This window comes from Epinephelus fuscoguttatus, linkage group LG13 (genome assembly GCF_011397635.1).
Source record: "Epinephelus fuscoguttatus linkage group LG13, E.fuscoguttatus.final_Chr_v1".
Taxonomy (NCBI): domain Eukaryota; kingdom Metazoa; phylum Chordata; class Actinopteri; order Perciformes; family Serranidae; genus Epinephelus; species Epinephelus fuscoguttatus.
The window spans coordinates 37,606,837-37,625,788 of NC_064764.1; the positions used below are offsets into that span (position 1 = coordinate 37,606,837).

General features: G+C 41.7%; 1 protein-coding gene across 4 annotated transcripts in view; it reads left to right on the top strand.

Moving 5' to 3' along the window:
• The window catches only part of LOC125899292 (abl interactor 2-like), a 41,044-nt gene that overhangs the window by 11,408 nt on the left and 10,684 nt on the right, over nucleotides 1-18,952 (top strand). For 2 of the 4 annotated variants that reach the window (XM_049593475.1, XM_049593477.1), the window contains exons 2-5: nucleotides 6,962-7,129; nucleotides 12,317-12,493; nucleotides 13,093-13,110; nucleotides 13,657-13,760. In XM_049593475.1, the coding sequence (XP_049449432.1) occupies nucleotides 6,962-7,129; nucleotides 12,317-12,493; nucleotides 13,093-13,110; nucleotides 13,657-13,760 (467 nt within the window). The remainder of the gene's footprint in view (nucleotides 1-6,961; nucleotides 7,130-12,316; nucleotides 12,494-13,092; nucleotides 13,111-13,656; nucleotides 13,761-18,952) is intronic. The other 2 variants (XM_049593476.1, XM_049593478.1) reach the window with 1 other exon arrangement.

Genomic DNA, 18,952 nt, shown 5'->3' on the forward strand with positions numbered 1-18,952 from the left:
TTGGTTTAGGTGTCACATGGGACATGAACAGCAGTCTCCTGGGTGAAAGTCCTGTGTTTGTTTGCCCCATCCATCCACCCAAACCTCCTCCCTGAGAGGACTTTGTTGCTCTTAATACTATGTCACGTGACTTCCTCCTTTGTACCTGTCATGATTAGCATGGCCACTAGAGATAGCCATCTGACAACCAATAATGACCAGTTAATGGGCTGATCACGACCTTCTGAAGCTGGTGGCTGGTTACTTGTTACGTGAGGGCTTAGGAGATAATTTATTACTTAAGAAAGTCTGTTTTCAGTGTTTGGATCTTTCTCTAATCTGTGCTGTTTTTGTAAATATTGGATTATTTGGCCTCTGCGACCTGGCCTCAGGTCAGCGCATGAAAATGAATAGATGAATGGATGGATGGGTTGATAGCATAGCACGCTCAAATCATAGATAGAAACAGTATTGACCTGCAGCATGTTAGCTGTCTGTGTCTGTTGGAACCGAAATTATGTTACAAGCTACTTTTTAATACCCACGCAGATATTAGACTGATCAAATTTTTCATGTCTCCAGAAGGACACCAATGTTGAGGCCAGAAAGATAAAACAGTGAGCTCATACAGTATGTATTCACTAGCAAAGATGAATTTAACTTTCAGTAACTGAAATGCTAAACATTTGAGAGAGCCTACAAAACAGAGAGATGAGGGAGACAGAAAGAGAAACCTGGGTATTTTCTTTCCAAACATCATTTGTTGAAATGTGTTCATCTGTGAGTATGATTTGCCGCCACACCTTCAGGCAGTTGTAAGCTCTCTCCATGTTGATGTTGTCAGCTCGTTTCATATTTTCAGGATAATTTAGAAATAGCAAACAGCAGGAATGTGACCCGCAGTGTGTCTTCATTAAAAAAGAGGTCAGAGGAATCAGAGCGTGCATCTGATTTCATGTAGATCTGATCTGAGTCATCATCAACTGCATACATTTAAAAAAAAAAAACAGCAGTAATATGAGTGTGTGTGTGTGTGTGTGTGTGTGTGTGTGTGTGGCTCTGCCCTGTCCTCAGGCCAGAGGAGGCAGCCCTCCAACTAGGTCACAGCTAACAGGACATCAGATGGCTGACGGAAAGGAGAGGGAGAAAATAAGAGATGTAATGAGGAGGAGGATGTGATGAAGAGAGGGAGGGGAGGAAAGAGACGTTAAACTGGGAAAGAAAAGATTTATAGTTTTAGTTCAGGTGTTTCTGCACCTGTGCGTGTCGAGAGTCCCTCTGTGTCTGATGTTATGCTACATGTTAGAGGTGGAGAGTACACAGATGTTTTACTTTACTAAATGTAGTATCAACATTGTGTTGAAATACTCTGTTAGAAGTCATAGTCGTGCGTTTAAATTCTTACTGAGTATCAAAATATACTTAAAGTACCAAACGCAAATGTAGTCATGCACAGTGGCTCATTTCAGAATAATATGTATCATGTTATTGGATTATAATTATTGATGTAATGTGTTCATCACTAATGTTGGAGCTGCTAAAGATGGAGCTAATATTAGAGACTTTATATAACGATGGGTTGTTCAGATTCAGACAACTTTATTGATCCCACCACAGGTTGCCTTTCACACATACTGTAACGTGATATACAGTAACATGTAGACACATAAATATATGAGTAAAAAAATGAAAACAAATCAAAAATGTGCCAAGGAGATCAGTGGATTAAAGGAATCCAGAAATAAATGATAAAAAGTTAATAGACTGATTTATGATTGGGACTGTTGAATCCAAAATCGGATCCTCCAGGATTTCGCAGGCTTTTTTCGGGATTGTTACGGCCTAAATGCCTGATTTCATGGCTGCTTTTCTGAAAAACTGCGATGAAAGTTGCGATGTTTTAGGCATATTTGTTGCGAAAAAATTGCAGGAGACAGTGAAAATTTCAGAAAAGTTGCATTTTTTTGTTTTGGTTTGTTTTTTTGGTTTTTTTTGCTATGTTTTGTGCCAACTATTATTAAATTAATAAAACATAATTTATTCGTTTTTTTATGTTTCATTTGCATTTGTTTTGGTTGTTTTGATCGCAGTGTTTTTGGTGAACACTGTGCGAAGAGTTGGAATATTCATGTTAAATATTTAGTTTATTGATAACTAGGGTTGCAACACTCTGAGATTTTCACGGCACGATGATGCTCTCAGAAAGTATCACGATATTGCAGAGTTATTATTATTATCAGGATCAGCCAGGACGACCCTTAAAGGAATGAAAATGAAAGGGTTATTTTTTTGTTTAAATAAATGTTTTATTACTATAATTTAAACTTGAAACCATATTCGTAATGGAAGTTTGTGTAGTAGGTCTCCCTACAGAAAATAACTCAAATAAAGGGGAGAATCTCCGTCCAGTTGCATTTATTTTTCAGTATTGTAGATAAGCACGCGTACACGGTATGATAACCATCAACTTTTATATCACAATATGCCTTAAAACCTGTATATTGCTGCAACCCTATTGATAAAATAATAAAAAATCTTGGTTAGTATTCACTTCTCTCTGCTCAGTTTCAGACAATATATATTATATTTTTCAACCTGCAAAGTAACTAAAGCTGTTAAATAAGTGTAGTGTTGTAAAAAATGTAGTGCGGTAGAAGTAAAGAGTCGAATCTTTAATGATTTTAAATTCACAGATTCACATAGTAGATATCTGGGTGTCATTGATAAAGTTGACGAGATTGAAAAGGTAGAACTCAACAATGAGTGCACAGCAGCAGCTGGATGGTGCACACACTCATGTTCATCTGCAATAATGACAAGCATTTAGGTGTATTTAGGATTTCTATAATTTAATAATTAGCTTTGCAAAATGAGCATAGTGTGAATACGTAGCAAGCCTTTAGCCAGAGACTTATTTTACCAACCTCTAGCGCACACAAACTGGTCAAATGACACGTAGCTCACAGGTCTCCAGAACGTGCGCCAGACTTCAAAGGCAATTTATGTAGTCGCCAGATAATGTAATTGTAATGTCAGGGTCCTCCACGTGATGCTATGAGGCCCAAAAGACTTTTCCCCTCGAGTTAAATTGTGAAAGTGACGTATGTAAATCGCTGGATACATTTATTTTGAGTGTCAAAACCCCTGCAAAGTGACTCATTTCACTGTCAGAATGTAATCCATTCTGTCCAATAACATTTGGTAAGTCAAGAAGAGTTGCAAGATCAAATCATTTTATCCTCATTCAAGTTAGCGGAGCGCTGCTCAGCTTGCTGAAGGGCACCTGCTTTATGGGCCCAACGATGCAGAAGATCTAGGTAATGTCATACCCAGGATGTCAAACTCTTTAGGTTTCATGCACCACTGAACAACTTTCCGCCCCACCTCCAACACTGTATCCAGTTTTCTTTATACATCCATGGTACCTCATTGCTTTACAGAACGGTGATGAAAGTAACAATATCCTGTTTCACGTCTAAAGATCTGCACCAATACAGCATCATGCAGAATGGTGGTTTCCCTGCTGCAGCAGAGACGATGTTTCTCCATACATGATGTTGTAAACACTTTTTCCTTCTGCAGGATACAAACTCTCATTCCTTTTTGTCCAGTCAGGTAGTGATCTTCATCAAGACCTGTTAGCATAACCATCAGTTATGTTTCATACTGCACCGTGTCTGGGGCCGGAGGTGTTGTGGTGTTTCAGGATGTCGCACAGCTGAGACTACACACTGTAAACGATCATCATCGTTCTGTCACTGTGTCACAGTCTGTTGTTCCTGTATCAGAAGTCAAACTGACACAAGAGACGAGTGCTCCTTCAGAGAAAACCTGACAGCTCTGCATTCACAAAACCTTTGTGTGTGTGTGTGTGTGTGTGTGTGTGTGTGTGTGTTTGTAAGCGAGAGACACACATTGGTGTCAGTGTGTTTCTTGTCAACCTCGGGCATGAATGAGTTTGCACTGACCTACATCATGCTTCAGCACACACACACTAACATCAGTGTGTCTCTCTGTACTGTCCCTGCTGTCATTTGCTCACATACAGTACACATGTTGCACACACACACATAAAGGTGCTCACGCACGTGGTTGCACATGTTGATGCACATTTGAGCATTTCCATTCATTATCGTTCTGTATCTGTATCCGTTAGCTAACAGCTTCACTCTGACATCATGCTGTCTGCCATTTTCATTACGACATTAAAGAGGTGGAAGGGTGTAATTAGGGTCAGTAGAGTTGACGTCCATTTGTCTGTCATATCATAACAGTTACTGTTCATAAAGATTAAGGCATTGTAGCATGTTTTAGTGGAAGGCTCAGCTCCTCCACATAGTGGGTGTAAAAAGATAAGTCTGGACAGTAAATTTAATCAGTCAGCTGATCAGGCTCATCTGCTCTACTCTCTGAGACCTTGCTCTGCTCTGTCCGTGTCTGTCCCCAAATTTAACACTGATTTGACCGCAGAGATGCGAGGAACAGAAAACATCTTTTTCTTGCTTAGCAAAGCTTGATAGAATCCCGTCCACTTTTGCTTCTCTGGTGGTTGGGAGGTAGCAGCTAATGTTCCTGTGTCAAACCAGTCGTCACTCACATCTCTGTAGTCAAACCACCTGTAAATGTATTGAAACAACACACATATGACTACATCTGCTTTTCAAAAGAAGGTGTTAACAGTAAAAATACATGTATGAATGTAAGAGTAATTGGGTTTTATACACAGGAAGTTAAAACATGTGACCAGTGACCCTTATACAGGAAGGAATCTGACTAATGTGTGAGGGAAATGACTTTATTCTTTGATGCTGGGATGAGATTGACATTTTTCTTTGACCTGCAGTCATCCAAAAAACGATGTCGTGTACTTTATTTTACAAAAGGATGAAATATGAAATTTAAAACCGTATTGAAACACTTCAACTAGAATGCAGTCTTGTGTTTATATTTATATTTATTCAATTTTCTTTTTTATTTGTTAAAATGTTATTCATCCATGCACATGATTAGACACTTTTTCTGAAGACAAAATGTGCTTGAATAATAAAACACAGTCTTCAGAAAAATTTAAATAGAACACAATGGAATCTGGAAAAAACATTAAACAGTTTTACTTTTTACTGCTGAAGAAATAGGAGTAGAGAGACGTGAGAATGAAAGACAAAGAAAAGATAGATATTAGAGGAGAATGTGAGGGGAATAAAGCGTCAAAGAAATACAGCAAAAAATAAAGATTAAGTAATAAAGAAATGACTTAACAGCAGCCACTAGGGGTGTAACGGTACACAAAAATCACGGTTCGGTACGTACCTTGGTACGCAAGTCACAGTTCGTTTTTTTTTCGGTACAGTAATGAAAAAAATAGACAACTATTAAATATCTTGTACTTTATTGAAAATAGAAATATATAAAATTTAAAAAATAAAATCTTGCTTTTTATTTTACACATTTTTGAATGAAAAATAGAAATATAAAAGTGAAAAATAAAATCCTGCTGTTTTTTTTAACACGTTTTGAATAAAAAATATAAATATAAATTTCTGTTTAAACAATTTTACGCAAAAAAAAAAAGAGTACAGTGCAGCTGTAACAGCGGTCGGGTATGTACTTGGAAACACGACCACTGTTCTGCAGTGTTGGCACACTGCTTTTGTCTTGTCCACTTGTTTATTTCCATCTTCGTATTTTACCCTGAAACCAAAGTGTTCCCGAACGGAGGACTTAAGGTTTGCGGGTGGGTCTTCAGGTTCATCAGGCTCACTTGCCATGTTGTCCAAATGCGAGAATGCGCTGCACAAAGTGAAGGCGGAGATTTACGGTCGGACTCAGTCCGTCACTCAATTATGTCCATCGGGAAACTAGATATTTTAAGTGAATTAAAACAAAACAAAATAAAATAAAATAATATCCTGCACCCAATAATTCGGAACAGGGTCATGCCGAACTGAAAGTCACGTACCGAACGGTTCGACACAAATAAACATACCGTTATGGCCCTAGCAGCCACCATATTAAAATATTTGACCTCTAAATTGTTTTAATTTTAATTATTGCATTTCGTCCGTGGTATTCTAGAGACGCTTGATGTATAATTTGATTTGACATCTGTCATTTTGGTGGAGAAAATACAATTGCGGGTGCTGCAGCCTAGCCTGCTACACAAAAGTTATAATGTGGAATTGAAACAAATAAATTACTGACTTTTTTTTTTATTTTTTTGGCTTTATTAGATAGGACAGTCTAGTGTGAAGGGGGAGAGAAAGGGCAGAATACATGCAGCAAGGGGCCACAGGCTACGATCGAACCCTTGGCTGTTGCGGCAAGGACATTGCCTTCGTATATAGGACGCCTGCTCCATCCACTAAACCACCAGGTGCCCCAGCAGCAGGTTGTGACTCTTGGGTGGATAATTGATTAATCAGTCTGTTCTGATCTAATCAGAGTAATGGATAAGAGGAGCAGCTGCTGCGAGTGAATACTTTCAAAGCACCTAAAATTCTGCTGCTCTGTCTCTGCCGTGCTATAAATAACCAAATGAAAGACACTATATTCCAATAGCGAACAGTCCAGCTCCAAAATAGAAAATCTATTTGGGTGGCAGTTGTTTTAATCGTGGCGGGCTGCCTGGACAGTAAGATGAGAAAAGATAAGAGCGCAGCAGTTGCAATACAAAGTTAGAGGAGTGCAAAGTGCGCAGTGTACAAGGACTAAAGTAACATAGTAGAAGAAGCACATGTATACCAAATATCAGACTAACTATAAAAGTAACAGTAAGGTGCAGTGCAATACATACATCATTTACAATGACACAAAATAAATATGACATGATAAATAAGCTTCATATAAATACAGCAGCTGCTCGTCCCTTGTATTAATGTGTTAATCTGTTCTGCCTCCACTCTTTTCTCTGGTGTATATACAAACATAAAATGGTGGCACTGATGTGACTCCTGTCCTGAATCTGTCTCCTCTCTCCCCGCAGTCGGCAGACAAGGAGCGAGCGCTGGAGGAGACGAAGAGCTACACCACCCAGTCTCTGGCCAGCGTCGCCTACCTCATCAACACACTCGCCAACAACGTGCTGCAGATGCTGGACATCCAGGCCTCGCAGCTGCGCCGCATGGAGAGCTCCGTCAACCACATTTCACAGGTCTGACCCAGTACTGGTTCAGTAATCAGAGAATACTGCACAGTGATGTCTCTGAACTCCCATTGCAGGCTACTTCGTAAATCATAGAAAATCTATAAATCTTGAAGCTTAAAAGCAGCTTTTTGTCTTTATATTAAATTGAGATTCAGCCCCCTTCTACTCCTGTGAAATAACAGTTCAACTTCACCCACCCACATTTCTTTAATCACCCACTCCGGGCAAAAAAAGTGCTTTTAAAACCTAAAATTAGTCTGTCAGCATGCATGGAGCCGTACCATGGGTGCAGTGTAGCTGTGTTATTCATGGTGGGAGGCCTCATGGGTGAAAGCACACAGTATATAATCATGTATGCATGCTGGCTCATTTCTGTTCACTGCTCTGTGGATACAGCTCTCCTCGCTGAGCTCATCTCAGGAAGATACCACACGTTAAAAACATAGAAGAACAATCCCAAAGCACGCTGCAGTAACAATCTGAAGAGGTGAATAAACAGTGATAAGTGGCTCCGGTGCAGAAACATCTATTCTGTGTTTCCACTCTGCATCCTGCGCACAGGAGAGTGTGATGAATGTGTGTTTGGAGTGGACCGTGTTCTGTAACAGATCTTATTAATAACAGCATGAAGCTAGATTTAGCTTTGTGTCAGGGAGGAGGAGGATTTTTCTTCATCCACTGCCGACTCAAGGAGACCCAGTACTTTTTTACATGATATCTAAAGTATCAGGTTACTCCAGAGCAGTGCAGTAAAGTGTAGAGTCTACGAAGATGAAGAAAAAGAAGACTCTTCTTTTTGTCAGCTGGTCAGACAAATAAAACCGTCTGTAGGTGTGAAGCATCACCACTGTGGTCTGATCAGGCTTACACAACACTCTGCACCCACACATCTCACCACACCACGCTGTGTGGAAGTTTACTGATGACAAAAGATTTCAGAGAGCACAAAATAGGCTCAGGCGGTATCTATTTATTCAAAACTCTATACTTTCTTGGCATTTCACCCAGGTGAACGGCATATGATGGTATTTGTGTGCCCAAATTGTTTCGCCAGAAGGAATCCCCAGTGAGAATTCACTTCTTTAATATGGACAAAAACATAAAGACACAGACATGTTTCAGCTAAAGAGCCATCATCAGCACGACAGATCAATAGTGAACGTCAAATTATAAACAAATAAGATAGAGGATACGTGACTAAGTGATAAAAGCCATCTGTGCAGGTTGGGAGAGAGTTACTGCCTTAAACGAGGGAGTTCAAGTACCTCTGGGTTTTGTTCATGAGTGAGGGTAGAATGGAGCGTGAGATGGATCGGCGGTTTGGTGCAGCTTCTGCAGTGGTGCAGGCACTGCGCTGGACAGCTGTGGTGAAGAAGGAGCTGAGCCAGAAGGCGAAGCTTTTGATTTACTGGTCCATCCACGTCCCAACCCTCACCTATGGTCATGAGCTCTGGGTAGTGACTGAAAGAATGAGATCTCAGAAAGAAATTAGTTTCCTCTGTGGGGTGTCAGCCTTAGAGATAGGGGGAGGAGCTCGGACATCCAGAGTAGAGCCGCTTCTCCTTTGTGTCGAAAGGGGTCAGTTGAGGTGGTTTGGGCATCTGATCAGGATCCTCCTGGGCGCCTCCTGTTGGAGGTGTTCCAGGCACGTCCCATTGGTAGGAGGCCCCGGGGCAGACCCAGAACATGCTGGAGAGATTACATATCTCATCTGGCCTGGAAACACCTTGGGGTCCCCCAGGAGGAGCTGGAAAGGGTTGCTAGGGAGAGGGAGGTCTGGGGTGCTTTGCTTGGCCTGTTGCCCCTGCGACCTGGCCCCAGATAAGTGGATGAAAATGGATGGATGGAGTTTACACAAAATGCTGGAGCACCAGTTTGCCTTCTGTTGGGGAGCTCCAAAAACTGTTGGCAAGCAGAAAATCAGAATCTCTGCTGCTGCTGACCGGCTACTTACAGTCCTGTAACGCTCCCCACGACTCACAGTCGCCATGTTTGTCAGTTCAGCTGCCTGTTCCACAGGAGAGACTGACCTCTGGTGGCACATGTTGTGCACTACATACAACACATCCTCAACACAGCATCTCTGTATTTGTTTAATAGAAAGATAATTATCTGTATATCTGAATGTCCTGTGATACCACCCAAGACTGGCACAAAACAGATTCTGAGCAGTTCTCAAATTGGTTTTGAGCTCTCTCAAATCTCCTGTCGATGGTATACGTCTCTAACTCTGCAGCTTTGTCCAGCACTTTCATATTTCTCTACAAACTCACACATCATTCATACTCAGTAAGCTGACACGTGGCTGCATGCACTCTGTGTTCAGATTCATTATTTAACACCAGCTGTAGGAAAAAGAAGGATTTTCATTCATTAAACATTGAAATTCACAACAGTCCCCCCACACAGAAGCTGAGTACTTAAAGGAATCAAACTGCAGTTTTCAGCGGCACAGAGGATCCATTCTCCTCCTCAGACCTCTGTAATAATAATCATCAGTGTAATCAGAATCAACTCTGCATGCAGGAATAATGAGATGCTTCTCATGTCAGGCCAGGACTGTGATTACACGTCATAATTACTGCTTTCAGCTCAGCGAGACACAGTCACATCTGTTATGTAGGCGAGCGGTTCGTGCTGCGAGGCTCCCTCTCATAAAGAATCACATTTCAGCGTTCACTTCATGCTGTAGAAATCATCCAACAGCCGAGTCCTGTAAGATGAAACAAATGCACAGTGTGTCTGTGTGATGAGTTCAGACGCACTCATTCTTCTTTCTCAGAGCCCGTGTCCACATGGCGTTTTTTTTTTTTTTCTTTTTTTGCAGAAAAGCTGGGGAACTCTTCACCCTAGTGCTTTTTTTGATAACGTGCCGTGTGTAACGCCACATTAAAAGACGGCTGACACAGTTAACTTCAAGCTTACAAAGCTAACAGTGATAAAAGCACAACTCTCACCAGCAACATCCAGAGTCCACCGACCGATCTGCTCCCAGAAAATTGGCTTGTCTGTAGGGTTGCCCCCACAACTAAGAATTTTCCTAGTCGACCAGTAGTCATCATTCAGGTCCATTAGTCGACTAGTCTCCCGCATCATGTTTCTGATATGAATGTAATTTTTAAATGATATATTTTGGTGGTTTGAGTTGAAGGTGTGAGAAAGAATAGTATCAGTAACATTGTTAACACTGTGCTACATTACAGAGAAATACAAACCGTACTAATGAACCTTCATTAATATAGGCCTATATTTTATCTCCAAGTGCACGTCACACACTGAGCGAGCCGCCTGTTAATGACGCTGTGGGCTAATGGGCATGTAGCTACTTCCATGTTTCAGATGATATGTCATGTTTGTAGTCGACCAATGAAGATGAGTTTACATATCACCTTGGGTTTGTCCTTCACCTTCTCAAAATGATCCCACACTTTGGATTTCCTGCCCGACATGTTATTAACTAGCCTGTGGAATAACCGCAGGTACCAGCCCTGGAGATTAACCTGACTCCTGTCTGACTGCTGAGTGTGGACACTTCCTGTGTCTGTCCTTTCAAAGTAAAGTCACACACGGTCCAGTCATATAGGTTTGGATTTATTTTGACAAGGGGCAGCTCCTGATAGAGTTTCACGTTTGTTTGTTTTTTTTTCTGTTTTTTCTGCGACTAAGCAACCGATGAAATCTTGCCAACTAATGACCTTTCTGGTCGACTGTTAGGGGGCAGCCCTACTTTTCTGTCTCTGTTGAGACAGTACATAGTAGCCTAGTTGAAGAAGCGGCAGTGACGACACCGGCCTTAAGAGATTTTCAACGAAAGGGCAGGGCGGTGATGTCACTGCTGCTTCTTCAGCTAGGCTACTATGTACTGTTACAACAAAGACTTAAAAGCTAATTTCTGGAAGTAGATCGCCCGGTGGACGCTGAATCTTTCTGGTCAGTGTTGTGCTTTTAACACCATTCTCTTTGCTGAAGTTAACTGCCCACCCTCTGTTAATGTAGCATTGCATTAGCCACCTAGCTAACTTCAGTGTCAAGATATTGTTTAATAGAAACACACCCATGCAAAGCACCTCAATAAAAGAAGTGCTTGGATGAGGCACTCCCCAGGGGAACTGCCCATTGTTCCGACCATATTAAACCCGTTGTTCCGAAGTCCGTTCCGAAATCATCATGATGCCCTGTGGTTAAGGTCTGGTTAGGTTTAGGCACAAAAACCACTTGGTTAGGGTCAGGAAAAGATCATGGTGTGGGTTAAAATGAAAAAGAAAGTGACAAACACATAAGCCGTGAGCCTGCTCCGTCGGCACCGGCGCACCATCAAGGTAGGAATATGCCCACCGTGAGCCGTTCGGCACCGCGGACCGTCGGACTAATGGGATGTTGGACCAATGGGCTGTCAGACCAATGACATGGACCCCTCCCCAGCGCCCTGCCACAGCTTTTCTGCTGAAGAAAAACGCTCTGAGGACGCAGGCCCAAAAGCGCTCGGAGTGGCCACACAAAAAAAGTCTGAGCACTCTGAAAAAAGATGCCGGGCGTGACGCTTTCTCTCCAGGCGGCTGCATGTGACCATATACACCATCCTCATAGACAACAATTGAAATACCATGCCAACGCTGAGAAAAATAAGCTTTGTGGACCCAGGCCTGTAGATGTTTTCTCTAGACTCTCATAAACACAGGCAGATGATTCACAGCTGCAGACTTGTCACCTCTTAGTTATTTTCACTGTTGTTAATGAAAACCCTTTGTGATGTTTCAGAACTGTCACCTCTCTCATCTCACCTGAGTAAACACACCTGAAACTCCTGATGCACCACCGAAAACACGATTAACACGCGTCCTGTCTGGCGGCTCGGAGAACAGGTTGTCATACATATTAAAATGTACAACACCAGAAATATCTGCAGTGTGAAAGCTGCTCACAGTGAATACATCTAGAGGATTTGGATTGTTAGTCAGACAAACAAAGACATCAGTACAGGGCACGGATGGGCTCCTGCAAGTTGTTACAGACTCCTTAATAGACTGTGATTAATGTAGGGGTGTTCCTAATTTCCCTGACGTTTAAACAGACTCTTTTTCCCACAACACGAGTCTGACAGCAATTTAATTTCAGCTTTGATAAATCACGTTAACATTAAAACCTCTGCACTTGAATTAGCCAGTAACCCACTCTGTCTGTGTCTCTTTTCAGACCGTCGACATCCACAAAGAGAAGGTAGCGAGGCGGGAGATCGGCATCCTGACCACCAATAAGAACACGTCCCGCTCACATAAAATAGTTGCTCCGGGCAATCCAGAGAGACCGGTGCGCTACATCAGGAAGCCCATCGACTACAGCGTCCTGGATGACATCGGACACGGAGTCAAGGTGGGAATAATAATGACAGAAAGGATTATAGATGTTTACAGTGCAGTAGAAATCACATAGTGTCACTATATAGTTACATACCAGCAGTCAGCGCTACAAATCTGAGGAGATACACAAAGTTTTACAACCTTTAGTAAACACCACAAGAACAGATATCTGTGTGGTGGATGAGCCACGTAGAGCAAAGACAAACCAAAAGACAGAATATTCCACAGCTGTGAAAAGAGATTGCAATGCTAAGAAGAAGAAGAGAACAAAGCCATGACGCTGAAAGGTGAAGGGATCTAAACCAGCATGTTTGTGTGCATGGTTGTTTCTGCTGTGTTTGTGTCGCACTGGATAGTTTGCATCTGCAGCAGTGTAAAAGTGGCTTTAATGTTGTTGTCATTGTTGATTTAAGTGCAGCTTGACATTTTCTTCCCGTCCTCACTGTTAGAGCTGACTCTGTCTCTCTTCTGTTTCATCTGTGTCTCTATCTGGGGTTTGATTTCTGCCTCTTGTTTCAGTGTTTGCATGATGCTGTTGCTCTGTCACTAACCTCTAGACAACTGTTCTCTTCTTCTTCCTCCTGCTCCCATTGCTTTCACTGACGTGTTAAGTGGTTATTGAGGTTCAAGGTAAGGATGCACAACACACCTGTACATGATACCTGAACAATACAAGTAATACGTGTGACTGAGGGAGGAAAAACTGCCATTATAAAGGTACATACAGAAATGCCAGTGACTAATCCAATGAGTGAGTGAACAAAAGAAATCAAACTTTATTTTCTGATAATTTCATGGTGGTAATGTTCTAAATCAGAAATTAATAACCATTAAACACTCAACAGATTATCTACTACTTCTGTCTGGTTTTCCTTCTCTGCGTGTTTCCCTTGCATTCTGTCATTACATCCAAATCAAACATCAGAAGGTGTTATCATGTCCACCTCATCAGGAACTGGGCAGGATGGCTTTTGTTTGCAATAATAAGGGTTATCCTGTTTAGGAAACCAGAAGCAAAACCACCAATCCAATTTTTACCTTTTCTACAGATTTAAAAGAAAAACTATGAGGTAGTTTGAAAGAAGATATGATGACGTTAAAAAACTCTGCACACTGGGGACTCTCCTGAGACGATCTCAAGCTAAACTCTGATTTTGTGTGTCTGTTTCTCTGCAGGTGAACGGCCAGCAGAACATGAAACTCGGAGGTGGTCTATCCCGGTCCAACCCCCCCACCCAGAAACCACCGAGCCCTCCGAGGGCGGGCAAGGGCATCTTAGGGTACGTACCCAGCTCAACACACACACACACTCATACACACACTGACATTCACTCATCCTTTGTCGTGTGTATATGCTTTTCTGTTTTCATGGTTTTATTTCAGTGACTCTAATATTTGTCCTGAATGACGTCTGAAAAAGGTGACATGTTTAAACAATGACATATATAATGTAAACCTTAAACCTTCTTCCCTTCACAGAATCACAAATGTGTCGTTCTTTGAGCTAACGTTAAAATAAGTGGGGTGTGTGTGTGTGTGTGTTTGTCTCTGGTGGGAGGACGGAGGGTCCTGCGGCGAGTTTATTACAGATTAGACCCGGCAGAGGGGGATGACATCACACACACACACACACACACACACACACACGGTGCTCAGAGGAAGAGGAGTAACGTCATGCGTTGTGAAAGCTTGTTGTGTTCTCAGACATCTAGGTCACCCAGCTGTATCTCCTCTTCCTCATCTCCACTCTGTTTCCTCTCTTTTCTCTTCCTGTTTCAATTCTGTCTCACCTTCACTCTCATCTTTCATTCTTCTCCCTCATCACACCTTTTCCCTCCTCTCCAACATCTCTCCTCTGCAGTATCCAGACACCGTGAGGTCAAAGGTCATGTTTGTGTTTGCTTAAAGGTGCACTTCAGTGTTTTGGGAAATGGATTTATTCGCTATCTGAAAGTCAGATGTTCAGATTGATTCCACCCTCATTTCTGTTGAGTAAATATGAAGCTACAGCGGCTCGTTAGCTTAGTTTATCATAAAGACTGGAAACAGCTAGCTTGGCTCTGTAACAAAGGTCACAAACTCCAGCTTCTAGCATCTCTTAAGCTCTGATTAACATGTTAGATCTTACACATACCTTAAGCCCAATATACACTGTGTGATTTTGGGCTGTCCCAGACGAAAGATGACAAGCGTGAACGAAAAGTGGTGAAATCTTTGATTGTGGCTCTAAAATGGTGGTCCTACGTCGCACAGTGAGAGAGGTTCAAAGATCGTCATGGTCTTGCAATCGAATAGAGCCTGGGATAAAATTCTGACAGTGTATGAAATTTGGGACTTTTTCGACATACATAATTGCCGCTATAGCGAGAGCTCGATTCATGTTGTCATTTTTCTCTTACCATGACAGTGGCGAAGATTGATGAGGCATACTGATGACGTTTTGTTCTTGCGTATTGACGTCAATGGACGTACGTTTTAAGGCCTTTGCACACTGAGTCAATTTTTTTCGGATGCGTTCTTTTAATACGTCATCTGTACAAAATCGTTACGCACAGAAACCTTGCACACTGATACCGTTGCGTTTATTGTTCTGTTTGGTGCGCAAATTGGTGACAGTACATGACAAAGTGAAAAGACACTTCCTCCTTTGCCTCTCTCCACTGTCACCACTCTCTCCCTGTCCTTCATGTGGCACCGTAGCTGCCACATCCTCCTCCTCGTCATCATCGAATGAATATTACTATCTGACCTTTTGAACGTGAGGTATCTGAGTTATGAAATGATTCTGTGCGCCCCGTTCCTCTGTCTTGTCGCTGTTGTGTCCCGCCGCCACATTTTCTTCACTGATTCTCAGTCACACGTCTCTAAAGGCTCTGACCAATATGAAAAATACAGAAAATTTAACCTGTTCTGAAAATTTTTATGACTGAGTTCAGGACTCGTTCAGGAGGTCGTATTTATCTTTAGCTGTACAACAAGTTCGGACAAAAAAAAAAAAAAAAAACAGTGTGCAAAGGCCTTTAGCCTTCGATTTAGTAGGCACTGTCATCGTACAGTCCGAATACATCAAACTTTATGTCGTACCCCAGTATATATGATCCATGTCGCGCAGTGTAGCTGCACTAAACTGATGAGATTGCTAAAATCTCACAGACTGTAGGAGGCTTTGCACTGTATCTGAAAGACAAGTACCTGTATATAGGATTGGCTTTAGAGAACTGTGGAATTTCACTGGTGTTGGTATCGACTCCTACATTTCTGGTATGGTGACATGACTAATCTAGCTGGAGGGAGGATTTTTTTTTTTTTTAACTTTGGGCAGAGTGATGCTCGCTGTTTCCTCCTGTTTACAGTCTTTATATTAAGCTAAGCTAACCATCTGTTGCCTGTAGCTTTGAACTGACTTACTGACATGAGAGTGGTTTGATGTCACATCACAAGAAAGTGAATAAATGTGTTTCCCAAAATCTGAAACTATTTCTGTAAGAATTCTCATGTTGGAGCATTAAACCAGTGCTTATTACACTTATTATATCTTATTATATTACGCTGTGTGTGTGTGTAGCCAGGTAGCCAGCTGGTCCGTCACCTCCTGTTGTTTTGTTCCTTCCTGTTTCCAGTGTGTAACCTGCTGATCAGCCGCCTGTTTGTGCACAATAAACCTTAATTAGACGGCAGGATCGTCTCCCCGCTGAAAGTGTCAAAGTACCACATGATCTGACGGCAACATGGAAACAAAACTATTTAAAGATTGTTATTTTAATTCATGGAATAACAAGAGGAGAGCATGCTTAAAGTGTTTGAGTCTGTAGGAAGTATCGAACAGAAGCAGCTCAGCAGTTTGTTGAAACTGAAGCTTTGGTCACAAAGCCAAGTCGCTCACACACACACACACACACACACACACACACACACACACACACACACACACAGCAGTGTGTTCTGGCATCACACTGCAATCCACAGGCCAAGTCCTTCTGTCTTATCACACACACACACACACACACACACAACACCCCAGAAACACGCTCACACATAATCTTCACATCTCTCCTCTTGTATAATCCTTCTTTTTGTGTCTTCGTACTCGTCTCTCAGACAGAAGATATGATTATTCATTATAAGCTGTGACACATTAAACAACACAACATGCTGATTTTACTCTGTTGAGGTGTAACGGATCATATTTCAGAGTTTTACGGTGTTTGTGTTTGTTTCTGGTGAAATAACTGATGTTATTAATGTGGATTTTTTCACTCTGACTGTATCAGACTGACTCCTGTTTGTCTTCAGTCTGGGTTTTATTCTGTTATGACAATGATGATGCTCATTTGTCCTTCTTCTCCACAGTCTTTGATGCTCGAGGAGTCATAGTTCTCTAAAAATACATCCTGACCTTTAAATATGGCCTCAACAGATTTCTGTTTCTCTGACAGAAATAAATCAGCTCATATTTAATGTAGAAATAATATAAACATACTGATGCTATATTTATGTACCGTACTGCCTTGAAATGGACTTTTTAATGTCATGTTTTATTTAATTAAGGCCTCGCAGAGCTGACAGTTAACAGTAGAGTCTGCGCTCTGCTGGATACTACAGCAGATGAGAGCTGCAGCGCCCTCCTGTGGCTCCTCCCCACATTACCTTTCATTTAGAGTATTACACTGAATATTATTAAAGTAGGAATCTAATGAGGGATGGCTGCTTTAATTTAAGTGAGAAAACCTGTCTTAAAGACATTCACAAATGAGCAAGACTCTCAATTATTATTTTATATTTATCTGTTTATATTTATACAGTTATTATCTGTGATTTATTTCTTCTAACATTAAATATCCATTATTTAATAAACAGCAATCAATTTCAAAATCAGGTTTGCACAACAAACATCTTTTAGGTTTGGTACCCGACAGACTGATTCAGTCAAATCAGATTCTGCTGTTTAATACAAATATTCAATCATTCTTTTGTGATTTTTTTTTTTTTTTTTTGTTCATATAAACATTTGAATCAGGCTCAGCGGGATGTTCAGTGTGACAGCAGCATTTGTGTAATGTAGTAAACAAGCTAACTGTGCTAACGACGGATCAGAAATGTACAACACAAAAACCAGAGACTGTCGCATTAAGTATCTGTGAGCTGTAAATTCACCACTTCCAAGAAGAAGAGCGATAACAATGTTATTTTAGAGCCTTAAGGTGCAGAGATGCTCCTCCTCTGTGACGCTGCATTATGTCCACAGCTCTTTGTACTAAAGAGTAGCATGAACGTTGAGAGCGCTTATTCCACAGCAAAATCTGGGACCCAAACGTAGTGCTCATTTTGGCAGCTGTGTTAGTTTTAGTCTTGAGATGCAAATGCTCATTAGTTTGAGTCCACAGTCATTTTTATCCTTAATAGATTTAGTCAAAGTCCAGCAGTAGGTGGCTGCTTGCTCTGCTGCCATTCAGCGGCTAACAAGTGGAGCTAACGGCTAACAGCCATTGCTGCAACTAACAAACTCCACAAATCCATTCAGCAGCTCTGCCATCCACAGTCAGACACACATGGCTGATTATTTACGCCAGGGCCACACCGTCCGCGGAAGCGCTGCGAATAGCCTCGAAGTGCCTCGAAGCAAAGCCAGTTTCCTTTCGGCGCCCATGTTAACCGATTGTGTCATCCACACCGGCCGCGCCGGCCCTGCAGTGATCGTTTCGGTGTCTGGTCTATTTTCTGCGCAAGCCGCGAGCGAATGTGTCAAGCCGGGCAGGAAGTCAAACAAAGGAACAACAACAGCATCCAGTCAATTTTCAGAATAAAACAAATTTCAAAATAAAACATATATGTGTGTGTGTGTTTATATACACATACTCATTACTAAGAAGTGGACATACTTGTGCAGTTGTTAGGAAAACATGCCGTATAATTTTATGAGGTTATTTACTTACCCATGATGGAAAAACAGCCCCAAATGTGACGGAGACAACAGCTGAGAGCAGGAGCGCTTGTCGACCAGCGTGGAGAAATGCGCGTCTGATGTGAACGGAAATGCTCTGGCTCACGCGAGAATTTCGATGCGCTGCGCTTTGCAGCACTTCGTTGGCAGTGTAGCCCTGGCATTACAGCTGAATTACAGCTCACAACTGAAAACAAAATTTTTGTCAACGAAATTGATACTGCCAAAACGGCCCCAGAAGTACAATGCACAGCACACTGACTAGCCCCAAAAAAAATAGAAAATAGACCACAGGACTTGAAACAGTCAAAGTCGACTGGGGTCTCCAACTGATGATTCCAATCTGTGGCTTTCAAGGAGCAGCCCTGGTTAGGTTTTTATTTCTCAAGAGATAAACAAAAACTCAGATGATCTTCAGTACTGTGTGGTTTGATCAGAGTCGACTCAAAACGACTCATCAACTGATGTTGCGAAACTCTGATTGGTGCATGAAATACATGACCTAATATACGTCACCTTTTCCCAACTGAA